The sequence below is a fragment of the Pinus tabuliformis genome, chromosome 4_2 (assembly GCF_031772625.1).
Source record: "Pinus tabuliformis cultivar Carrire ecotype Pingquan chromosome 4_2, CPIR1, whole genome shotgun sequence".
Classification (NCBI taxonomy): domain Eukaryota; kingdom Viridiplantae; phylum Streptophyta; class Pinopsida; order Pinales; family Pinaceae; genus Pinus; species Pinus tabuliformis.
This window is the reverse complement of record NC_142304.1, coordinates 329,185,227-329,207,815: the sequence shown is the minus strand read 5'-3', so window position 1 is coordinate 329,207,815 and position 22,589 is coordinate 329,185,227. Positions and strand designations below refer to the sequence as shown.

At 39.5% G+C, this 22,589-nt stretch overlaps 1 protein-coding gene across 1 annotated transcript in view; it reads right to left on the bottom strand.

Moving 5' to 3' along the window:
• Positions 1 to 22,589, bottom strand: part of LOC149169283 (uncharacterized) — a 324,296-nt gene that overhangs the window by 139,683 nt on the left and 162,024 nt on the right. The window contains exons 7-10 of the mRNA XM_089428626.1: positions 20,826 to 20,921; positions 20,586 to 20,648; positions 20,403 to 20,462; positions 3,965 to 4,033 (exon numbers count right to left, since the gene is read on the bottom strand). Coding sequence (XP_089284752.1) covers positions 3,965 to 4,033; positions 20,403 to 20,462; positions 20,586 to 20,648; positions 20,826 to 20,921 — 288 coding nt within the window. The remainder of the gene's footprint in view (positions 1 to 3,964; positions 4,034 to 20,402; positions 20,463 to 20,585; positions 20,649 to 20,825; positions 20,922 to 22,589) is intronic.

Genomic DNA, 22,589 nt, shown 5'->3' with positions numbered 1-22,589 from the left:
TTAATATAAAAGGTAAGGTTAACTAATATGTTTTAGTATGTTTAAAAAATTAACTGAATTAACTTTACCTTTTAATATATTTAAAAGCATATCCGTTAAAATTAAAAATTGCGGTCAACTGTTGGAAAAACACTTACTAGCCAAGGAATCCATTTCTTGATGAGCAAGAACAAATTAGACAGGAAAGCTAGTTCTTGGACCCAGCCAAGCTACAATGAGTGCGAGATCAAAATAAAAATGTGTCTGAAAGTTGGCCAGTGCAAGCTTCAAATGGAGTAGAAATCGTCGTGGATTTAATGCCAAATCATTAGGCAAGGTGCACATACCCTTCTTGTTCATTCCTGCCTCGGAGGTTTTCAACAAAATGAAATCAAACCCAAAATTGAACAAGGCACCAAAAATTAACCCAAGAAAATACAGGTTGATTCAATTTTGTAATCATTTATTGTAGTGGTGTTGACTTTGCATACAAATCCTGGGCAGATCCTAGTATATCTGAATCTGAATACTATCTGATCCAGGAATCTGCGGATTCAACCCCCAGGCCTGGCAGATCCCGTAATGTAGCATTTAAGTGCAGCTTGGGAGGTAACAAAGCACACCAACAAACAGACTTAAGGGTCATGTAATGCTCCCATCATGTTAAATGTACTGATGAAAAAAGTGCTTCCTCCTTACCTAGACTCTTTTGTAGCGGTGAACCTCAATAACATCAAGACATTTTTGACACTGTTGGGAACAACACTTGCAACATTAGGAGTTAGTGTTGGAAGCATTTAGGAAGCACAAGCTATAAGTAAACCTGAAATGAGAACAAAGTCAAAAAACTTTGAGAAGACTTGATTTATAATGGAGTGGCCAAATACAAAAACTATCGATGAGTTAAGAGAATTTACAAGTCTAAAAAACAATCTGAGGAATTTTGTGGAAATGCTCTCTGACTTTGCAAGAATTCGTAATTAACTGATCTGAGACAATAGGGTGTATGAACAGATTGCACAAAAGAGTGAGCATTTCAAAATCTAAGACAAAAAATGTGCAATGACAGTGTTTGGTTTTCCAAATCCTTAAATTTGTTTCAGGGGGAGTCAGATGCTATGGAGTATATCATGGAGGCCATGTTGCAACAAGGCAAGTGTAATATCCCGAATTAAGTTTTAACTTAAAATTTGGGAGAATTTCTTCAAAAATTAAGCCATAAAATTCATTCATCAAATTTCACCATGAAATTAACAGCAAAACCACGAAGCATAAACTGCAACTTAAAATGGACAGAAATATATGCAGAATCCTCAGCCTTATTTTATTAAAACAAAAGATTACATAGAATGTTGGAACTATCTGAGAGTATGGTCACCAAAGAAATCTACTCCAATACGGCACTGGCCCTCCACCAAAACTGAACCGAACTGCCACTACTAAGCTCTCATGTGAATTCTAGATGAATTCACTAAGGTGAGATGGGTGCTCATCCAATCTCACTAAATCACTCGAGGGTTTCCATCCTAGGGCTACAATGAAGTAAAAAACTGGGTTCTCAAACCTCTCATGCAAGAATAAAATCAAATCCAAGTTGTCCTCCAATGGCCTCCTCCTCCTCTTTTTATAAATCTGATGTACCCCTCTAGAACCTCCTATTTTATTATTATTTGAATCATGGAGCACATTTCCCTCCTTTTATTTCAATTAAAATATTCTTTTTTATGTGCGAAAATGGTAAATTGGCAACCATACAATCTTCGACCAATGAAAGCCACTTCTCAGCATCCCATCCTGTAGATCTTCTCGTTCCAGTTCCAACGAGCTACTACACTAAGGTGTTCCATCAATTAATCCTCCCGGAATGCCACCTTGAGCATAATTAATTAAGTTAGGCCCCATAATAATGCAATTTTTTTGAAGTTGCCAGAATGCAACGGAACGAAAGGAAAACTGTGTGGGTGATGGAATACGCCAAGCGAATGCGACTGGATCCCATAAAAACTCCCTCAGAACCCCTGATGACATAACCCTGCTCCCATGATCTGGCCATCACGTGCCCTGGAAGTCCACCCTGGCTGTACTATGGAGGAAAATAAAAATGGGGATATGACAGCAAGCCAGTTGCATACCATTCAGAGACTTTTGCGAGAGCTGTTCAAAACTACACACAACTACTCTTAACTTGGAATGTTAATTTCCTAAACACAATATGGAGATGCAGGTAAAACACTAAAGAAAATGAAAAAGTGATGCTACATCTAAATTTGTGAGCAGGGAATTGCCCAGTTAGAAAGGGCACCATTAAATTTCAGGCATGCTCCTGTGGGTGCTGACAAACATGACAGCTTGTGATTGTTTGGCAAACTGAAAAGACGAAATTCACCAGGAGTCTTAGATATGAAAGCACTGCCCTTTGTGACACTTCTGTTTCTTCCCAAGAGGTTGTCAAGAGACCGATCCCAGTAAACCAATTATCTATGATCTTAATCGTAATGCAGGTATCAATCTCGCCAAGGATCTGGAAAGATACTTATCAGAGATATTGGAAAAGCATCAGAAAAAATCAAAAAATATCAGCAAGCATATGGAAATCAGAAAAAACAGCACCATGAAAATCATGGAAAAAAAATAAAAAATATGAGGAGAAATTGGAGATATTTGCAACACTGACAGATAAGGCACTTCAAATTATGGTCCAGGACACTTCAGAAGTCACAATCAATGAATTCATGCAATTTTAACAGCAGTTCACAAATGCGTTTTATGACCTACTATCTCCTCTCAACTCTAAGTGTTTGAACAAACTGAATAAGAAAAATTGATCTGGAATATTGCATTTTTATCAGTAGTAACCTCTGTAAAACTTGTGATTCTGATGAAGAGATTTTCAACAGAGGCATCAGTAAGCCCTTCATCTAGGGTCTTGACTGTAATGCAGGCTTCAATTACAGTCCAGAACAATGTTGCAAACATCAGCATCGGGATAAAATCAGCAGGGGTCCGGAAAACCAAAAAATGTAAAGACCAGTAAAATATCGGTAAAAATCAGCAAACATCGGCAAAATTAAGATACCATCAAAATCGGCAAACATCAGCTAAGCCAAAAAATCACAATTTCCTGCTAAAATTGGGATGTTATCAGGATGTTCACAACACTGGTTCAGGACAATTGAAAAGGGATACACAAACTCATGCCATTTTTTGCATGTTTTGGAATCTGCCCTGATATCTCCTGGTAACCACTAAAGCAAATTGTCAAGAGATGTGCTGGTGAGGACATGATCTCAATCATTACATCAGTTGCATTTCAAGCATATCAAGCAGACAGAATGAGGACCCATATAAATGATACATTAATATACATGTATTAACATAACCATGAATAAATAAATAAAAACCCTTTGAATATATGCAAAATAGGAGCACCGCTTCCATTTCTGCCCATACATCAAAAATATTAAAAACATTCAACCAGCACTATTAATCACAAGATTTGTTCATAACTGTCATTTTCCATACTGTTTTTTTTTCGGGATAAAAAATGATAATAACAATCTTCCCCTTGTTGGACTTGTGATTTTGATCGAAATATCTCTAACCCATACAGGATATGAAAATTGGCTCTAACCAGATATAGAGAATCAATAAATTTTCAATTACATGAACTGCAATGAGGATTTATATGCCATTATTATCATTATCATGTCAAGCTCTTACATTTGCTAGTATCCAACTACACCATTTACTTGTTGTCAAATGCATATCATAACGTTTAAATTTTGGAAGGTTGGTCTGCCTTTATGTGTGGGTCCTTTTCAAGATGTGGAAATAGAGTGGGTTCATGCCAACCCACCCCCTCACCACCTTCACGCACACACCTCCCCCTTCCCTACCCTCACCCACGCAACCCCCCCCCCCCTTTAATTCTATCTCAGCTTGCCTGTCGCATCATATCAAAAGAAAAGAGCAAAGAGATGCTCACCTGCACAGGCAGTTCTAGTTTGGATCGCAAGCTGCAATGTTCTTTCCCATCCTCACAATCTTCAATTAACTGGCATTTAGATATACAAAAAATAGCAACCAATCTTTCATTACAAAGTGTGAATAATCACCAAACTAAGGAAATCTAAAACAAGAATATTATCAAATACTATAATTAGATATACGATAAATAACAACCAATATTTCATTACCAAGTGTGAATAATCACCAAACTAAGGAATCTAAAACAAGAATACTATTTTTTGATAAAACAGAATATTGTCAAATACTATCATATCACAATCAACATTTACGAGCTTACTGACACAGCCAATTGGTATTTTTAAACACAAAAGTAATGCTTATATATTATCATTGATATGCACCTAGAACAATACAGAACATGTATAAAGCATATGAAAACTCCTTCATTGGCTAATATAGGTCCTCAAATATTGGTCGAATCATATCAATCAATATAATGGCTCACCATGGCCATTTTATATGGTCTAACATTTCGTTACACTGCCACAAGCCTCTTTATTATTTCTCTATGTGCATCAACCATGATATGGCATTCAGAAGAGGATTGTCAGTTAATCACTGTCAAACACTTAGACTTGCAACTTCTGCAAATCAGTCATTTAGTCCAGACTACAGATATTGTTCAACATCATCAAGTATTTTCTTTGAAAGTGATAATGGTAATTTTCCACAATACCTTCAGGAGAACATGGGACTGTTTTAACCTTTTACTGTTGATGTTGTGCTAATGGCCAGAATTATGACATTCTAGGCTGGTTTGCAAGGGATCCAAATACTTTGTTGTCAACTCGACCTCTTGGAAAATCATTCATCACTCATCACATATTCCTCAATTGTTGTGCCTAATCAATAAGAAAAAGAGTCGAAGTCAAGAGTCACATGTGTGAAGATTTTGTGGCATCCCTGTGAAAATTACAAGTCTGAAGTCAAGAGTCACATGTGCGAAGATTTTGTGGCATCTCTGTGAAAATTACAAGTCTGAAGTCAAGAGTCACATGTGCAAAGATTTTGTGGCATCTCTATGAAAATTACAGGTTTGAAATTCACCCTTCACTATAGGTATGAAAATTCTGTGATTTTACCAGATTTCAAAAAGTTTGACCAGCATTGACTTTGACTTGATTGGAAGGGTTCACTTGGGTCTTTGTGGCAATCTTTGGTCTTGGTCTTGAATCTTGGATATCTCATTTTGATCTGATTCTATGAGAGAAAGATTGTTGGATTTTCCCCCTTGTGGGGTTTTGCCCTAGCTTGGAGCCTAATTTTTGGTGTTCTTTGTCTCTTTGTAATCTTCATATTTTGCACTTTTGTATAATTACTTGATGGAGAAGATAATATCAGTAAAAAGAAGCTAACAAAAATTCACAAGTAATTATCAAGTTAAGAGAAATCAATCATTATCTTCTAGCACTTGGTTTCTCAACATGGAATTAGAGCCAAGATGAAACCAAGGCAGCTTGAAAATCACAACTTGTTGGCGCATTTGAAGACATTATTGCAGCAGTTCTCTCCAAAGAAAGAAGGCTTGAAAATCATATTGTTGAAGACATCCTCATAGTAGTTATCTCTCTCTTGAGAACATTATTGCAGGCTCTTGGAAATATCATCTAGTTCTCGGTCATTCATCAACGCTCTTGATCACTCATGAGTCATGAGCATTCTTGAAGACACTCTTATAACAGCTTCTCCTTCTTTGACAACTAAGTACCCTACTATAATCTATGTCTAATCCTCCCAGCCAAACGACATCTATTTGCAGGGAAGGCAACAAACTTGATGGAGCTTCTAATTTCAAGGCTTGGAAAAAGAAAAATGTTCTAGTTCTCAAAGAAAATGAAATCATGCCATTCGTTGAAGGCAATGTTCCAATACCAAACAAAAATAATGCTCAAGAAGTTGCCGAGTACAACAAGGGAGAAACTAGAGCTCAAAGAATTCTCTTTGAGTCTATCAAGGATTATCTTATCTCTTTTGTGATTTGACCAGATTTCAAAAGGTTTGATCAGCGTTGACTTTCATTGACTTTGCCTTCATTGGAGGAGACTTGGAGGGGCGTTAACTTGGGTCTTCATGGCAGTCTTTGGTCTTGGATCTTGGATATCTCTTTTTGATCTGATTCTATAAGAGAAAGATTGTTGGGTTTCCCCCTTATGGGGTTTTTCCCTAGCTTGGAGCCTAATTTCTAGTGTTCTTTGTCCCTTTGTGATTTTCATTGCACTTTTGCATATTTTCATTGCAATTTTTCATAATTACTTGATGACGAAGATAATATAAGCAATAAGAAGCCAACAAACATTCACAAGTAATTATCAAGTTAAGAGAAATCAATCATTATCTTCTAGCACTTGGTTTCTCAACATCATGCAGAGTGCATCAACCACAATGTTCTTTCCCTTCACGTACTCAATATCAAAATCATAGGCTTGAATCTTACTTACCCATTTTTGTTGTCTTTCATTTAGGTACCTTTGTTCCATGAAGTGTCATAAGTTATTCTGATTTTTTCCCGCCAAAAACTTGCCCCCTACCAAGTACTATTTGAACTTCACCAAAGCACGCATGATGCCAAGCATCTCTTTGTTGTAGATGGAATAGAGCTTCTCTGCATCTCTAAGTTTTAGGCTTTGAAAGGCTATGGAGTATTTATTCGACATTAGCACAATTGTTATCCCTTCAGCATCACATTCCAATACGAAAGTCTGGTTGAAGTCAAAAAGTGTCAACGTCGGACACAAGCTCATCACCTCTTTGAGCTTGTTAAATGCCTTTACTGACTCTTGTGTCCACCTAAATGCCCATTTCTTCGTCAAGTCTGTCAATGGTATACCTAACTATGAGAATCCCTTAATGAACCACCTATAGTAGTTGCAAATACCAAAGAATCCCCACAACTCGATAAGGTTATTGGGTGTGGATCAATCCAGTATGGCATGTATCTTCTCGTGATGTACCTGTACCCCCTACGCACTAATCATGTAGCCCAGAGTAAGGATCTCGGTTATCCCAGTATCACATTTTGATACCTTAGCATAAAGTGATTGTTCCTTTATAATACCCAAAATTTCATCCAAATGTCCCAAATGCTCCTCGTGACTGTTCCTTTCTAATACCCAAGATTTCATCCAAATGTCCCAAATGCTCCTCGTGATTGTTCCTTTATAATACCCAAAATTTCATCCAAATGTCCCAAATAGTCCTCCCATGTTTTGTTGTATGTGATGAGATCATGCATGACTAAGAGTTGGTTGGTGCATTGATCAACCTAAATAGAAGATCTGCAAATAAAATAGAAAAATGCAAAAAAATTAAAAACAATGCAGCAATGAAATTTGGAAATTTTTAAGAGAAAAATCATCCCTGGGAATCAAAACCAGTTGATAAAGCCTCCTCCCAAAGATGCCAACTCCACTAGACAACTCCAAAACAACTCCAAGATGATGATGAACCTCCAAACTTCCTATTGTTGCACCAAAACACATTGTTGTTGCAAAATTGTCCAAGCTCTCATGTGCTCACAAACACCAGAAATCAAATGTGTGAGGCAAATTGGAGATTAGGCATCAATTAGGGGGACAAATTTAGGAGGAAACCTTTCCATGGTTTGCAAAACACCATCCCCAAAAACTAGCCACAGGCCCCATCAACAGCTGGCCAATTTTTTTACGGAATCAGTCAAGGCAGGTTAGGTACCAAACCAATCGATTTGGAACCTAAAATATCTTTATCAGCCACTGAATCAAATTTAATGGGTCGGTTTGATAGCCTGGGTACCTAACCGGTCGGTTTGGCTGATTTTTTGTTCAAGCCGGGCAGTTTTTAAAACTATGCATGTAGCAATCCCTGATTGGGGTGCGTACGAGACCCTCGACGCAATCAATGTGTTTAATGGGAGGTGCCTCGAAAGAGAAACCCACCACCCTCCACATGCATGGCATGGCTGGCAGGGTCGCTTCAGGCAAATGGGAGATTAATAAGAATGCGGGTGGCAACAGGAGGCGAGATCAATCTTGGTGTGAGGCATTGGGAGAGTGCATGAAGAGGTTGGAAACTTTGATTTTGAACGAAGATTGCAATTGTGGACAAAGGAAGGACCAAGTGCGAGCTCGACCATGCATAGCGTTGGTAAATTGGTATGTTGTTTACTCCCTTTCCCTTTTCGCCATGCTGAAAGTTTGCTGGAATTATGATTTGGGTTGGCCGGGTGTAATTTTGTGGGGTTTCGCGAGTTCGTGTCCTACAATGTTTGTGCTTGCGTGAGGTCGGGGGGGATATATTTGGAATTGGCTTGGAGGCATCACTATTTCAATGCAGTTCGACATATGGATGATCCACCGGGGCATTTTCTTAGCATGATATAAGAATGGCAGAGGGTTGCAAGGAGAGGGCAAGGTGTGTTTGCAGGGCTAGAGAATAGAACGCATGTGACCCACCTGGCATTTGTCCGAATGGCCTTGAGAAACTACTTATGCTAAGGGGTATGGGTGAATTCCTATGACCATAAAGCTTGGCCTATGCGCGAAAACTACGCCCATGGCTCCACATCTGAGTGGGGCTGACCTAGCAAGGAACTGGGAAAATGTAGCAAAGCCTATGAACGATTGGCGCTGGAAGCCTAAGGGGAATTGGGACAAGGGGGAGCAGGGTCACTGGGCGCGAGGGGATTTTGCTGTGGCTGTAACTTCTTAGCAGCCTGGGGAGGGCAATCCTTTGATTCACACCCACGAGAGGTGGATTGTATGGAACCAGGTTTTTGAAAATCATAATTCTGATTACGAGTTGGAACCCCTGTTTGCTTCTGGAAAACATGGTAATCTCTGTTTTGAATCTTGAGAGGCTGGCAGGAAAAAAAATTTGGTTTTGCGGATGCTTTTTGGTCTTTGTACAGATCAACAGGTTGGCAATAGTTCTGGTTACTCGGAAGGCTGGGGGCTCATATCACCTGCGAGCATCCACTGCCACAAAACATCACGAAGGAAGTTGAACAAAATGGTCCGAGCGGCGGCCTGAACTCGCAGCCCAACCCCGCGTGGCCACAGCCGAAAAAGTAAGGGCAGACAAGAGGAAGGGAAATCTAGCAACCCAGGGGCAAGCCAAGAGGTCGTAAACCATCTGTCAGCGTCATCAATGAAGCAATGGATGCCTATCATGAGGGAATAGATGAAGAAATATGAAAGTTGATAGAGTGGTGGGAAGTAGACCTGAACCATTAGGCAGGATCCATGGAGATTGAAGCAGACGACTAAAGGGTCTTAGTTCCTGACCCAAGGCATACTTGAGGCCGAGTGACCCAATTCAAACACACGTTGTTCCTCTACTGGTCAATGAAAGGAATTATGGGCAAGGCCCTGGAACAAATTGCTTTGAATATGGTCGTCGCAGTGCAGACATTCCCAAATTACAAAAAGGACTTCCAGAAGCTATTGTTTCAAATGCAGACGCAGGACGAGCGCCCCCAACACATTGAAAAGAATTTGCCTTGCATTCTAGCATCGACAAAACTCCCAAGGTCGACTGCAAAAGTCCCAGCTCCAGTTCAATCTACCTCAACTGAGGAATCGGAACAGTGAAATTGATGTCTCTCTTTTTTGTAGATTTTGATATTGATAGCTTTTACTTTTACTTGTAATTACAGTTATGTTTGTAGGCAAGTAGATAGCGAGATCATAGTTTTAAAAACCGGCCACAAAAACCGGTAACCGGTCTAACCGGCCGGTTAGAGGCCTGGCCGGTCCGAACCGGCCTAAAAACCGGGTTAGATGCCTCATGTGACCGAAATCTGGCCCTAACCGGTCAAAACCGGCCGGTTTAGGGCGGAACCGGCCGGTTTGTAGCAAACCGGCCGGTTCCGTCCTCCGGTTTGTAGCAAACCGGCCGGTTCCGTCCTAAACCGGTCGGTTTATGGATAGCCCACCGAATTATGACAAAAAGCACTGTGGTTTTGTGGTTTAGGGGTTTTGGGGGTGAGGGAAAGGTATTTTCCCTCCAAAAGCACCCTCACACTTGCTATAAGAGACCCCTCTCACTCTCATTTGTCTCACACAACTGATTTGGAGTGTTTGTGAGTGTTTGTGAGTTTGTTTGTGAGCTTGGAGAGTGTGGAGTTTTTGCTGAAGTAGTCATCTTGGAGTTGGAGTTGGAGCTATTTTGGAGATAGTGTGTAGCTGTCAGTGGAGTTGCCATCTTCAAGAGGAGGCTAAGGGAGCTAGTTTGCATTTCCAGGTAAGGATTTGCACTTGATAATTCCTCATTTGAGTCTGCTGTCCATGAATTTTTTTTTTTTGTGTTATAAACTTCTCACTTCTATGATCTACCATCCAGGGAGTCATCATGCCTCCAAAAGCCGAAGATACTGCATGGGCTCATTGTGATATGATTGATGGCAAAATGATCTGCAAATATTGCCAAAAATCCATTCAAGGAGGGGGTATTAACAGGTTCAAGCAACACTTGGCTGGGATAGGAGGCCATGTAAAGCCATGTGGAGCACCAAATGAAATAATAGGGCATATTAGGGCAGAATACCTTCAGAAGTTTGAGACTCAAGTCACTGAACCAATAGAGAAGTTTGTGGCTACACAGTTTGGGAGTCGAGACTCAACCAACTGAGTTTGATCATGATGACTGAGACTCATGAGAAGTTTCAACTTCAAGTGATAATGTTGATCACTATTATAGTATTACTATTATCATATATGTAGAGTCTAGACTGAAGTCTTGTAGTAGGCCACTGGCCCCATAGTTTGTAGGCTTTATTTTTGCACTCTAGTGGCCATTTAGAGCCTCATTGCTTATGTATTTTGTCGATGATATGTATTGCACTTGGTGCCATTTTGATATATTCACCTTTAAGGCTTTACATGGTATATCAATGAGCAATCTTTGCATATTTTGTCTCTATTGGCTTGGAATCATGGTTTTAAATCTTAAAAATAGTTTTTTTCATTAAAAAATAATTATTTAATGTATTTTTCTAAAACCGGTTCGTTTAGACCAAACCAGTCCCGGTTAGACCGGTTCCGGTCGGTAAACCGGTTCATTAGGTGGACCGGTCCGGTCACCGGTTCCGGTTTTAAAAACTATGAGCGAGATATACATGAACATACAATCATATACGGCTTGGGTAGAAAGACTCGAAACGTATCATTTTTTTGATGGCATACCATGCCATTAGGTTGCCAACAGACTTGGTTTCCCAAAGGTCAAGTTGAGGCCACCTAACAAATTTCAAAATTGGTTGTAACTTGCTGATAAACTCAATAGAAAATGGAAGTACTATGAGGCTTAACAAACAAAAAAAAAAAACTATGCATGTATCAAAAGATAGAGAACAATTTGCCAACTTTCTTGACAAATAGAGTTGACCATATAAGGATTTGATGAGTTTGCATACTTTTTGTTCTTGGCCCTTCACAACAAAGCCTTTTGGTTGAAACATGAAGACATTTTATTTCATGTCTCCATTCAAGAAAGTAGTCTTCACATCCATTTGATGTACTTTCCATCCATTCTAAGCTACCAAGGAAAAGAAATTCTAGATGATGGCCCATTATGCTATGGGGGCGAAGGTCTCTTCATAATCAATACCTTCTTTCTATACAAATCCTTTTACCATGAGTCTTGCTTTGCGCTTGTCAAGTGATTTGTCTCATTTATACTTGACCTTGTAGACACACTTGTGGTCAATTGGTTTGGTTCCAAATAGAGGGTCCACCATCTTCTATGTTCCATTCTTTATGAGAGCATCATACTCTTGCATTGATAGTTTCCATTCATCATAAGAAGCAACCTCTTAAAGGAAGTTGATTCAAAATTAGTAAACAAATTCAGTTTACAATCAAATGAAACATCCATATCATCAACAGAATCATAATCATGTACATCACCTCCATTTTTTCGAGTGGAACTTCTAGTTCTTTTCTTTCCAACCTCATTTGGGTGAATACTTTCAACTGCTTCGCTAAGCCATTTTGGTAGACCATTCTGAGATGGTTCAGTTTGCTCTGTTGATTCAGATGGGGTTAGATCAAGATTTAGCCTTCCAATCCTCTCAATCACATCACTCAAAGGGTCTTCTTGATTTGAAGGAGTGGCCAAAACTTCATGATGGGGAAACAATGCTTCAAAAGGGGATTCCATAGATTGATCTATCTAAGATAGGTATCCCCCTTCAATATGTGGAATTTCCTTAACAAATTCATGATAAGTTTTTCAAGTGAATCTATCCAAACAATCAAGTTGTTTCCCAACAGTATTGTCAATTTTGGAAGATTCAAGAAAAATCACATCTCTAGACAATATAAACTTCTTATTCACCTCATCATAAAGATGATATACTTTGATGATATCTGAATACCTCAAGAAGATGCACTTTCTACTCATTGCCTCAAGCTTGCTTCTTTGTTCCTTAGGAATCAAGGTATAACAAGTGGAACCAAAGATCCTAAGATGCCTTAACGAAGGAATGTAGCCATACCACATTTCATGAGTCTTGTGTTGATTTGTGGTAGCATCGGATGTGCTCTAGCCACGAAATTTGGTGGAGAGGTTAGGGACCATGAGATCTCCAATACCCAGAAAGGGTTTGGGCAGATTCTAAACAATTCAGGAGATATTAAAATAGTTAATATTTTTAATGCAGTCCCTAAGTCTAAACTTAGGGAAATTAAAATATTAATGTGGATTAATATAAAATTGTGTTAGAATGGTCCAAAAAACATGGATCCCGATCAAGCCAGATCTAATCTTAGTCGTTGATTAGGGACTTAATCTTGGCCGTTGATATGTCAATAAGAAAAGTATAAGAGGGGGCTTGAGGGTCACTTGAAGAATACACCAGATGATCAGTCATTCTATTCTCTAGAGCGGAATTTGCTAAGAGAGATAGAATCAGTGATCGGAATTGCGGTTGAGGGGAAGTGAGTACAGAGAGACAGAGAGGCAGAGATAGTGCCGGGAAATCAGCGCAGGAGCTAGAGAGAGTGACACAGTAGCAGCCAAGGCTCACGCAGGGCCACGCAGAGGCAGCCAAGAATTGTGCAATGCTTCAGAGAGGCCAGCATTGCTGACGTAGAGGGTCAGAACGCTGATGCAGGGCCTCCTGAGACTGATGCATGCCCATTCAGGGTGACGCAGGGTCAGCGCTAGGCAGAGAGAGGCTGACGCAGGGCCAGCGCTAGGCAGAGAGAGGCTGACGCAGTCCAGAAAGGCAAATGTTAGGGTTTCTGGGGCAGATTGGAGCTGAGGAGCTGCCGGAGGGTTTATCCGGGGTTTCAGCTGGAACATCTGTCTCAGACTGAGAGGTACTACTACCAAGGGCATTCTCTGTTGGGTAAGCCGGATTTGGTACCCAGATTGTACTCTGAAAGTGATTAATAAGAAAGCCCTCAGATAGTTGCACCGATTTTCCTGCATTGGGCTTTTCCAGGGACATTGGTCCAAAAATAACGTGTCAATTTGTGTGCTTGTTTTTGTTTCCTTCAATTGATGATCTGTAATATGTTGAGCATGCACTAGTGTTTATTTTCAGTATTTACATTGTAAATAACTTGTTAAGTAACAGAACAAGTAGGTAGGAATAAATCAGTAGAGTGCATGGAGGGTTTCTAACTGGTAGACTTAGAAACTTAAACATGGTATCACAGCATGGTTGCAGATCACAAGAGAACTGAGGACATCAGCCGAGCGGGCCAATAGCAGCAGAAAACAGCTGTCCCGAGTGACAGAAGTTGTTTCTAGCAAAGCAGCAACAAGGGAAGGGTGACGTAGTGCCTGCATCATCAAGGATGAGCCAGGGAGAGGCAGCGCAAAGGCTAAGGGAGGCAAAGGGAGACTCATGCAGAGCCACGCAGAAGCTAGAAGGGCTGACGCAATTAGCTGAGGAGGCCGGGTTGCTGGTGTCGGGATTGCGTAGATGCTAAGAGCTCTCAACTTCAGGTTGTTGGGGTTTAAACAATGTAAACTTTGAAACAGGAACTCTAAACTCAAAACGAGAAATCTGCCCAAAAAACCCTGAAAAAACAGGAAAAATAGTGCTAAAAACAAAAAGTGTGTATACTAGAACGATGGTTTTTTTTTAGGGTCAATTTTGAACATGTTTTAAAAATGGCAGTGATAATGAATTCTTTGTGCAAAAATTGTGCAAAAACCAGACTGAAAATGAAAAGTGCTAATAATGAAACGATGGATTTTTTCCTAGAGTTAATTTTCAACATTTTAAAAAAATGCCAGTAAAACCAAATTTTTATGTGCAAAAAACACCCTCAAAATGAAAAGTGTTGATGCTCGAATAACACTTTTTATTTTTTTTTGGAGGGGGGGATTTTCAACATTTTGAAATAATGATGTAAAAGATTTTGTTATGACTCCGAAAAACATTAAAATTTCAAAAAAATAATGAAAACATAAAATTAAAAATAAAAACAATGAAAAAAACACAAAAAAAATGTTTAAAAAAAATACCAAAATGTAAATAAAAATATATATTAAAAACAAAACATAAAATTAAAAAATAAAAAACCAATCATAAAAATGTGAAAAAAAAACAAAATTAACCTATAAAATATAAAAATTAAAAAATTAAAAAAAATTTAAAGAAATAAATAATAAAAAAAACATATTTTCAAAAAAATAACAATTTTTTTAATGTGGTAACCATAAAAAAATTTGGAAAAAAAAATAAAATAAACTATAAAATTAAGTAAAAGTAGGAAATTTTAAAAAAGCATTAAGAAAAAACTAAAAAAAAATAAATTAAATTAAAAACAAACTAGATTAAAAAAATAGGAAAATAACAAAAAAAAACGAAGAAAAAAAGTAAAATTTAAAAAAAAAAAAAAAAAAAAGAAGAAGAAGAAGAAGAAGATTAAAAACATTTTCAAAAAACCCTAAAAAACAAAAATACACCGAAATTCAAAATAAAATAAAAACCCGAAAAACAATTTAAATTTTAAAAAAACACATATTTTCAAATTAAACATCATTTTCAAAAAAACATAAAAAAAAAAAAAAAAAAAAAAAAAAAGCTAAATATATTTTTGATATTTTTTAAAATAACATCTAAAATATTTAAAATATATATATTTTACAAATATATATAAAATTAAAAAAAAAAAAAAAACACATTTAATATATATATATATATATACAATAAACATATTTAACAAAATTTATTTTTTATTTAAAAAAAAAACAATTTTATCGGCCACCGCCCCCACGGGCAGTGCTATTCGATTCCAAGAATCGAATAGCCACTTCCCAGCCACCCCCACGGGCGGTTGGGCAGTGGCTATCCGATTCTGAGAATCAAAGCATTGAAGTTGATACACACCTGCACTTCGATATAGGTGGTATCAGCGCTGATGATTAGGAAGCTGATCGGGTTGACGATGAAGTGCTGATCCCACTACGCTATCGTGACAGGTGGTATCAGAGCTAACGCTAGGGTGCTGGTGCTGGTGTTGAAGCGTTGAAGCTGATACACACCTGCACTTCGTGACAGGTAGTATCAGAGCTAGTACCAAGGAGCTGGTGCTGGTGAACTGAATCAAGGCGCTGATTCTACGAAGACGAAAGACTTGGCAAGGAGCTCAAGTTTTGCAGGTGACAAGTGGAATATCAGGGTGATTCAGGTGAAGGGTGAAACAGGTTTAGCAGAGGTGAAGCTTTGTGCTTGGGCCAAGCTAAACAACAAGGCATGGCAAGTTTGAAAGAATGCGAAGGGAAGCTCTTGCTTACCTTATACAGGTTGAAGCCAATGAAAGAAGAGAATCCCCAGATTCGAAAGGAGCTTGAAGTCCTGGAAAAAAATGTTGAAGACGAACTTCATCAACTTGGTTGGACAATGGAGCAAGATGAAGTTGCAGATTGTGCTGACAAGGAAGAGGAAGTCGTGATGATTGAGGATGTTGCAGATATGACAACGATGGAGAATGAACTTGAGATTGATCAAGTTTGACCAGGATCGTGTAGTTTGCAGACATGGATGGATGAGGATACTCACATGGAGGAACCTCATGATGATGATGTAAGTACTATTAATACTTGTGTTTCATTTGAGCTTTTGGGAGATGAACCATATGCAGGGAAGGGCAAAGTCAGTTTTTTGATTCTAGGGAGGATCTTACCATGGATGTCTACGATGAGACCTTGTATGGAGAAGCAAGGATTGTTGACTGTTGCAGGACTTGTTGGGGTTGTTTGTGACCTTATGATAGAAGGTGCAAAGGCCCTTGACAAGGGAGGAACATGATGATCATTGTGGAGGATTGGGTCATGCTTTAGCCACATGAAGGGGGTTAAGTGCCCGGCATGACTCATGGACAGATTGAGGAGGGCACACACTTGAGTTGCTTGGGTGGACTTCTCATGGCCGAGACCAAGAGGAAGTCTTGGTGGAACCTTCAGTGGGGGAGCTATGATGGAAGGGACTCGTGATGATGATGATATGGTTGGGTGACCGAGTTCACTAGACCAAACATTGCAGACTTGGATGAGGATGACCGATTGTTGTGATGGGTCTACTTGGTTGGACTACATGGGCAACTTAGTCATGGACATCAAGTTGGAGACATGGAGCATGGCAGTCTATGCAGGGACATCATGCAGAAGCACTTGTGGAAGTGTCACTTATGGGCATCCAATGAGGATTGCCAAGGCAGGGATGTTGTGCAGGTGGATTTGCTGGTGTGACATGGAGATGTTTTACTTATGAGTCGATGGAGAGGTTGTGCACTTATGTACAACAAGGCCATGGACTTGGATGGAGTTGTGAGTATACTATGGAGCATTCCTACTACATGGAGAGCTGAGGCATCTTGCAGAGACCTTTGGGCCAAGACTTGTATGCTTGCTAGAGTGTTGGTTGGAGATGACTCATGGAGCTCATGATGACATGAGATTGTTGTGACTTTTGGAGTTACAACGGTGATGATGCCTTGGTGGCAACACTTGGGTATGGGTTGAGCCGAGACTTAACCACTTTTGACACATTGGAGCTGATTGATCTATGATCATGGGCAGCACATGGATGGATGAGACAAGTGTATACTTGTTTCTATCACAGACTTGAGGGATGGCACATTACAGATATGATAGAGGTTGCTTCATGGACCTGGATGTGGCACATCGAGAGTCAGGAGATGATCTCTTCACTTTGAAGAGATTGATGTTTTACAGATGGATGATGATGTTGGATAGAGAACATCATGGAAAGCATGTTGCAGATGAGATGAGGACTACTTCATGGACCTGAGCATGGCTTAAACTTATATGGAGATGCATTCTTGATTGAGTTGAGGATGTGACAGGATGTTCTGAGAAAAAACTGATGGTGGCATGAGGATGTTCACTCTCATGGTTTGAGCGTGATAGTTGGACTGATCACTCGACTAATTCAAACATGGGGTCTGGTAGTGCAAAAAGATGTGTTAGCATTATGTTGGAGTATCATGTCAGCAGTTCACATGAGGACGACACATGATGAGGTCGACACGAGATGTTGCAGGAAGCATGTAGCTTGAAATGGAGGGGCCAGCGTTCCATGATGGGGAGCAGCATGTAGAGATTGTGACAGGGTGGTTGATGGTCATGGATTGAGATGATTTCCGATATATGACATATCGATGGGGTGTATACCTTGGTATGGTGATCTTGGTAACAGGTGGTTGCCGGGATAAGATATTGTCGAGGACGACAATGACTTCAAGTGGGGGAGGATGTATGGACCTGCGGTCTGTGCAACGAGCAGGGCGACTCCACCGTGTGAAGGACATGCGAAATGTGAAACGAAATGAACCTTGGACGAGTTTATACAATGTTGGGCGAGTTGAGAGGGCGGTCACACGAGTTGGGCGTGCCGACCCTCCACTCGGGCGAAGGCAACATGTTGAACGAGTTAGCTTGGGCGTTCGGCATGGGTCGGCCGGGTGACATAACCTGCCACCCGCCCGTATATATTAGTGGACGATTTGTGGAGGCAAATCATCATTCGGTCAACACAAGTTCGAACAAGGAGTTCTGCGGTGCGTGGATGAGCCCGCACGACGGGCGGAACTTGAGTGGAAAACTCGTTCAGGAAAGTCGGGTGAAAAAATCGAGTGAGAAACTCGAGCAAAAAACTCGTGCAAGAAACTTGGGCGAAAAACTCGTGCAAAAAACTCGTGCAGGAAACTCATGCAGAAAAGTCGGGCGAGGTCGTCGAGCAGAACTCGAGCGAGGTCGCTCAGGGAGGACCTGGGGGAGGTCGTTCCGGCAAACCGAGTGAAGTCGTGTGGCGACCCGGGTGAAGTCATGTGGCGACTCGGGTGAAGTTGTTCAAGGGAACGAGTTTGGGTGAACGGGTGGACGTGCGGATGGGCGGTCGGGTGAGGGCGCGTCGTGCACGACAAAACGGTGGAAACGATGAAGTGTTGAGGTTGTGAACGAAGGTGTGACTCGTGCGGAGACGCCCGTGTGTGGCGACTTGGTTACGATGAGGCGCACCCAAGTTGGGCAAACAACACAATCGTGCGACAAGGTGAACAAAAGGTTGGTGAGTCGTGCGGCGACCGTGCGGAGGTGCCGACGAGCTAGGCAATCAAGTTTGCCAAAGTTGGAAATTTGGCTAAGTGTAAATTTGGGGTTTCCCAAGATTTAACTTGTACTTATAAAAGAAGATTATATATATTGATTCGGGCAGACTCATGTTGCAGGGAGTTGCCCCTCCCTTTATACTGTTGTGAATTTCTATTGTATAATGCTATTTACGTGAATGTTATGGGCTTTCACTGTATAAAGGAAACATAATAATACTTGGTAATGAAAAATAAACCAAGTATGGAATGTTAGGCGTAGTCTACAATCGTAAGTATTGGTGAAAAGAAAACGGTTGGTAGTGTCGCACCTCGCTATAGTGCGGTTGAAATATTACCGCCAGTATAAGGGCGTATCAGAACTAGTGTTGAGGAGCTGGTGCTGGTGTTGAAGCGTTGAAGTTGATACACACCTGCACTTCGTGACAGGTGGTAGCAGAGCTAGTGCCGAGGAGCTGGTGTTGGTGTTGAATCGTTGAAGTTGATACACACCTGCACTTCATGACAAGTGGTATCAGAGCTAGTGAACTGAATCAAGTAGCTAATTCTACGAAGACTGAAGACTTCGCAGGGAGCTCAATTTTTGCAGGTGATAGGTGGAATATCAGGGTGATTCAGGTGAAGGGTGAAACAGGTTTAGCAGAGGTGAAGCTTTGTTCTTGGGCCAAGCTGATTGACAAGGCATGGTAGGTTTGAAAGAATGTGAAGGGAAGCTCAATGTGAAGGGAAGCTCTTGCTTACCTTATACAGGTTGAAGCGGATGAAAGAAGAGAACCACCGTCGAAAGGAACTTGAAGTCTTGGAAGAGAATGTTGAAGACGAACATCTTCAACTTGGTTGGACAATGGAGCAAGATGAAGTTGCAGATTGTGCTGACAAGGAAGAGGAAGCCGTGATGATTGAGGATGTTGTAGATATGACAACGATGGAAGATGAACTTGAGATTGATCAAGTTGGACTAGGATCGTGCAGTTTGCAGACATGGATGGATGAGGATACTCACATGGAGGAGCCTCATGATGATGTAAGTACTATTGATACTTGTGTTTTATGAGTTTGCTCTTCATTTTTTAAAATTTTGTTTTGATTTTGTTTAAATCCAAAAGGAAACTTTAAAAAAAAAATCAATTTTCATTTCTTGCTTTTAACGTTTTAAAAAAGAATTAAATCTAAAAAGAAGGCTTTAATCTTTCAAATTGAAATTTTTTATGTGCCCTTTGGCCCATTAAAAATTAAATTAAACTTTATCAGGTGCTACAACTCTAATATGGAGAGCCTCGACATTATATCTCAGGCTAGCCAGTAACCTAAAATATTGTATATCATTGCAGTTTAATATATTACATGTTATTTTTCCTGCTCTTATCTGTAAAAATTAAACATCTAGGGGTGGTGTGACAGTAAATCACCATTTCAGTTTACACAAGATTTTGTTGCAGAAAATAATGACAAACGTAATTGATTCCTTTTGTTGTTTTCCCATCCCTTATTGTTTTTTTTGTAATTTTATTGTGGCAATTGTACATGCATTTGATAACCTTGTTAAAGGGTGCTATAATGTCAAGACGATAATTTGTTTTTCATTAATCTTGCATTATTTATTGCATAAGCGTGTAAACTGTGTTGCATAAAAATTTAATAACTATCTTCTATAATGGAAATAAATTGAACATGTGTCCTACATTATGCTCCATAAAGCATTAGTCTTCTGCACCAAAATAAATTTTGTTTCATATTAGTTGATTCTGGAATCCACTCAAGCACCACTGACATATGCTACAAGGCTAAATAACTATAACTAGAAGAGCAATAGCCAATTAAACATACCTGAGGAATAGTGCGTTTGAATGTACTGAACTTGCTTACAAAAGCATCCAATATGCGTCCCTATTTCAAAAGTGAAAAACAAACAGCAAGACTAATCAGCCACGGATAGATTATATAGAATCAATAGTTCATTGAGTAAATAATGAAGAAAAACAAATACAACTTCCTCGTAAAATATCTCACCAATAAGGCTCGACCTTCTTCCTTACTGGTAGGGTCCACACCTCTGCTAAAAATTGGTTCAACCTGCGATTGATTGTTCATAACAGCATAGTAATTATATTCATCCATTAAAATTTCAAACTTAAAAATAATTATCAATATTTCTTTATATAAAATAAAGCTCTTATTTCTAAAAAGAGCTCTTCAAAAGAAATATCCCCATGTAAAACTAACAAAATTAATTTCTGTAAAAGACGATACCAAATTAAGCATCAATCGTGCACAAGTCGTTTGCACACTGAGTGGCAGCGATGAGTCATGCATATTTCTTGAAAACAAGTATATAATTCGAGATAACTGCAGAAGAAAAACTCCATTGTATTAGTACAAAAGACAGGCCTCAAGAATTAAGTTAATGTTCAATCGACTTAATTGGAGGAAAACGCGAAAAGAAAGAGTGAAGGGAATATAATAGATTGTAAATAGCTAACTGGATTAGATTCTAGAAATGAAATTACTGTCAGGGAAAAAAAAATCTGAAAACTGAAAAGCAAAGGTAACAATATGTACATTTTCATTGAAATCCAGCCAGCAAAGAAATCAAGCAGCCCCACTTATGAGAAAAGCCGAGAAGATAGTAGAGATATAAATGAAAGTGAAAGAAACAAGCCGAGAAGATAGTAGAGATATAAATGAAAGTAAAAGAAACAAGCCGAGGACTATAGGCTAATATGAGAACACATATCACATTCAAAAAAGTGGAATATATGTCATGTTAACCAATGTTGATAATATTGGCGATATTTGAGAATATCGCGATATTTTCAGCAAAACGATATATCGCTAAGTAAATGTCTGATATTTTCAAAATATCGCTGATCTATTGCCAAAATATCATGCAACAACAGAAAAAATCATCAGGCGCATGAGTGCCTAGCTACAAAAGTGTTTTTTGTGGTTTTTTTGTCATTTTGCTTTGTTGGTCTTGGAAAAGGATGGGAAAGAGCTTTGTGGTGGTTTTCAAGGAGAGATTGAGGATCAAACAGCCATTATCATCACCAACCAAAAAAAAAATGTGGATCAAATATTCTAAAACAGTGAGACAAACTTCATTTCTTCCATTAACAAGTATGTTCTTAAAAACCCCTGGTTATGCTTGCTTGCCTCTTTGCCTACCAACATTTTTCTTCTTTGTTTTTCTTCCATTTGCTATGATTTTCATGCCCATGAGCCAATGCAAGGGTATTCTCCATATTTGGACAGCAAGCTTCATCTTTCTTTTCTATCTTTCTTATGCACCCTCTTATTGTCATTTTTCATTGCAAGTAATGTACTAAAAAAATATTTTTTTTAAATGAGGTGGCCGTTATTTTTTGTGTAGGTAGTTTAATGCCAATTTTTTGTTTTTCTGGTGTCCTAGGTTTGAATTAATCCACTACAAATATGTCAAAGCCCTTGGACTCATTTTTGGGAGTATGGGGAACCTGATGGTGGGACAAATTGGGCATATCTAACATGCAAATTCTCTGGTATTATCACTTAGCAACTATTACTAAGTGAGAATATAATTTTAGCCCAATTTTGACATTTTTGGTTCCCAACTTAGAAGAAGTGGGTTGGAGGGCCCCACTTCCCAATTTTGATTAAGGCACATGTACAAGCGAAAGAAAGGCAAATCGAGCCCCTAGTGGAATGTGGGGGCCAGCCAAGAGGAAAATATGCTCCACTAAGCAATTCGAGCTTCTTGGGGAAGAAAGGTATTCGATGATGGGTTCCACATGAGGAAGAGGCAGCCAAAGTTAAATAGAGGAGGCTCACATCAGTTTGCACCTTGGACACTTTGACAATTATTCTCACCTAACACCTATGTTGCAAGAAACTCCAGTTTTAGTGGGCATACTAGTACCCAAGGGCCAGGACGGCCCAAAACGCCGAAATGGGCTTGAAACGCCAGCAGTCGTATCGTACAACGTTTCGCAATTTCGAAATGTTGGATGGTATGGCCGGCGGCGTTTCAGCAGAGTT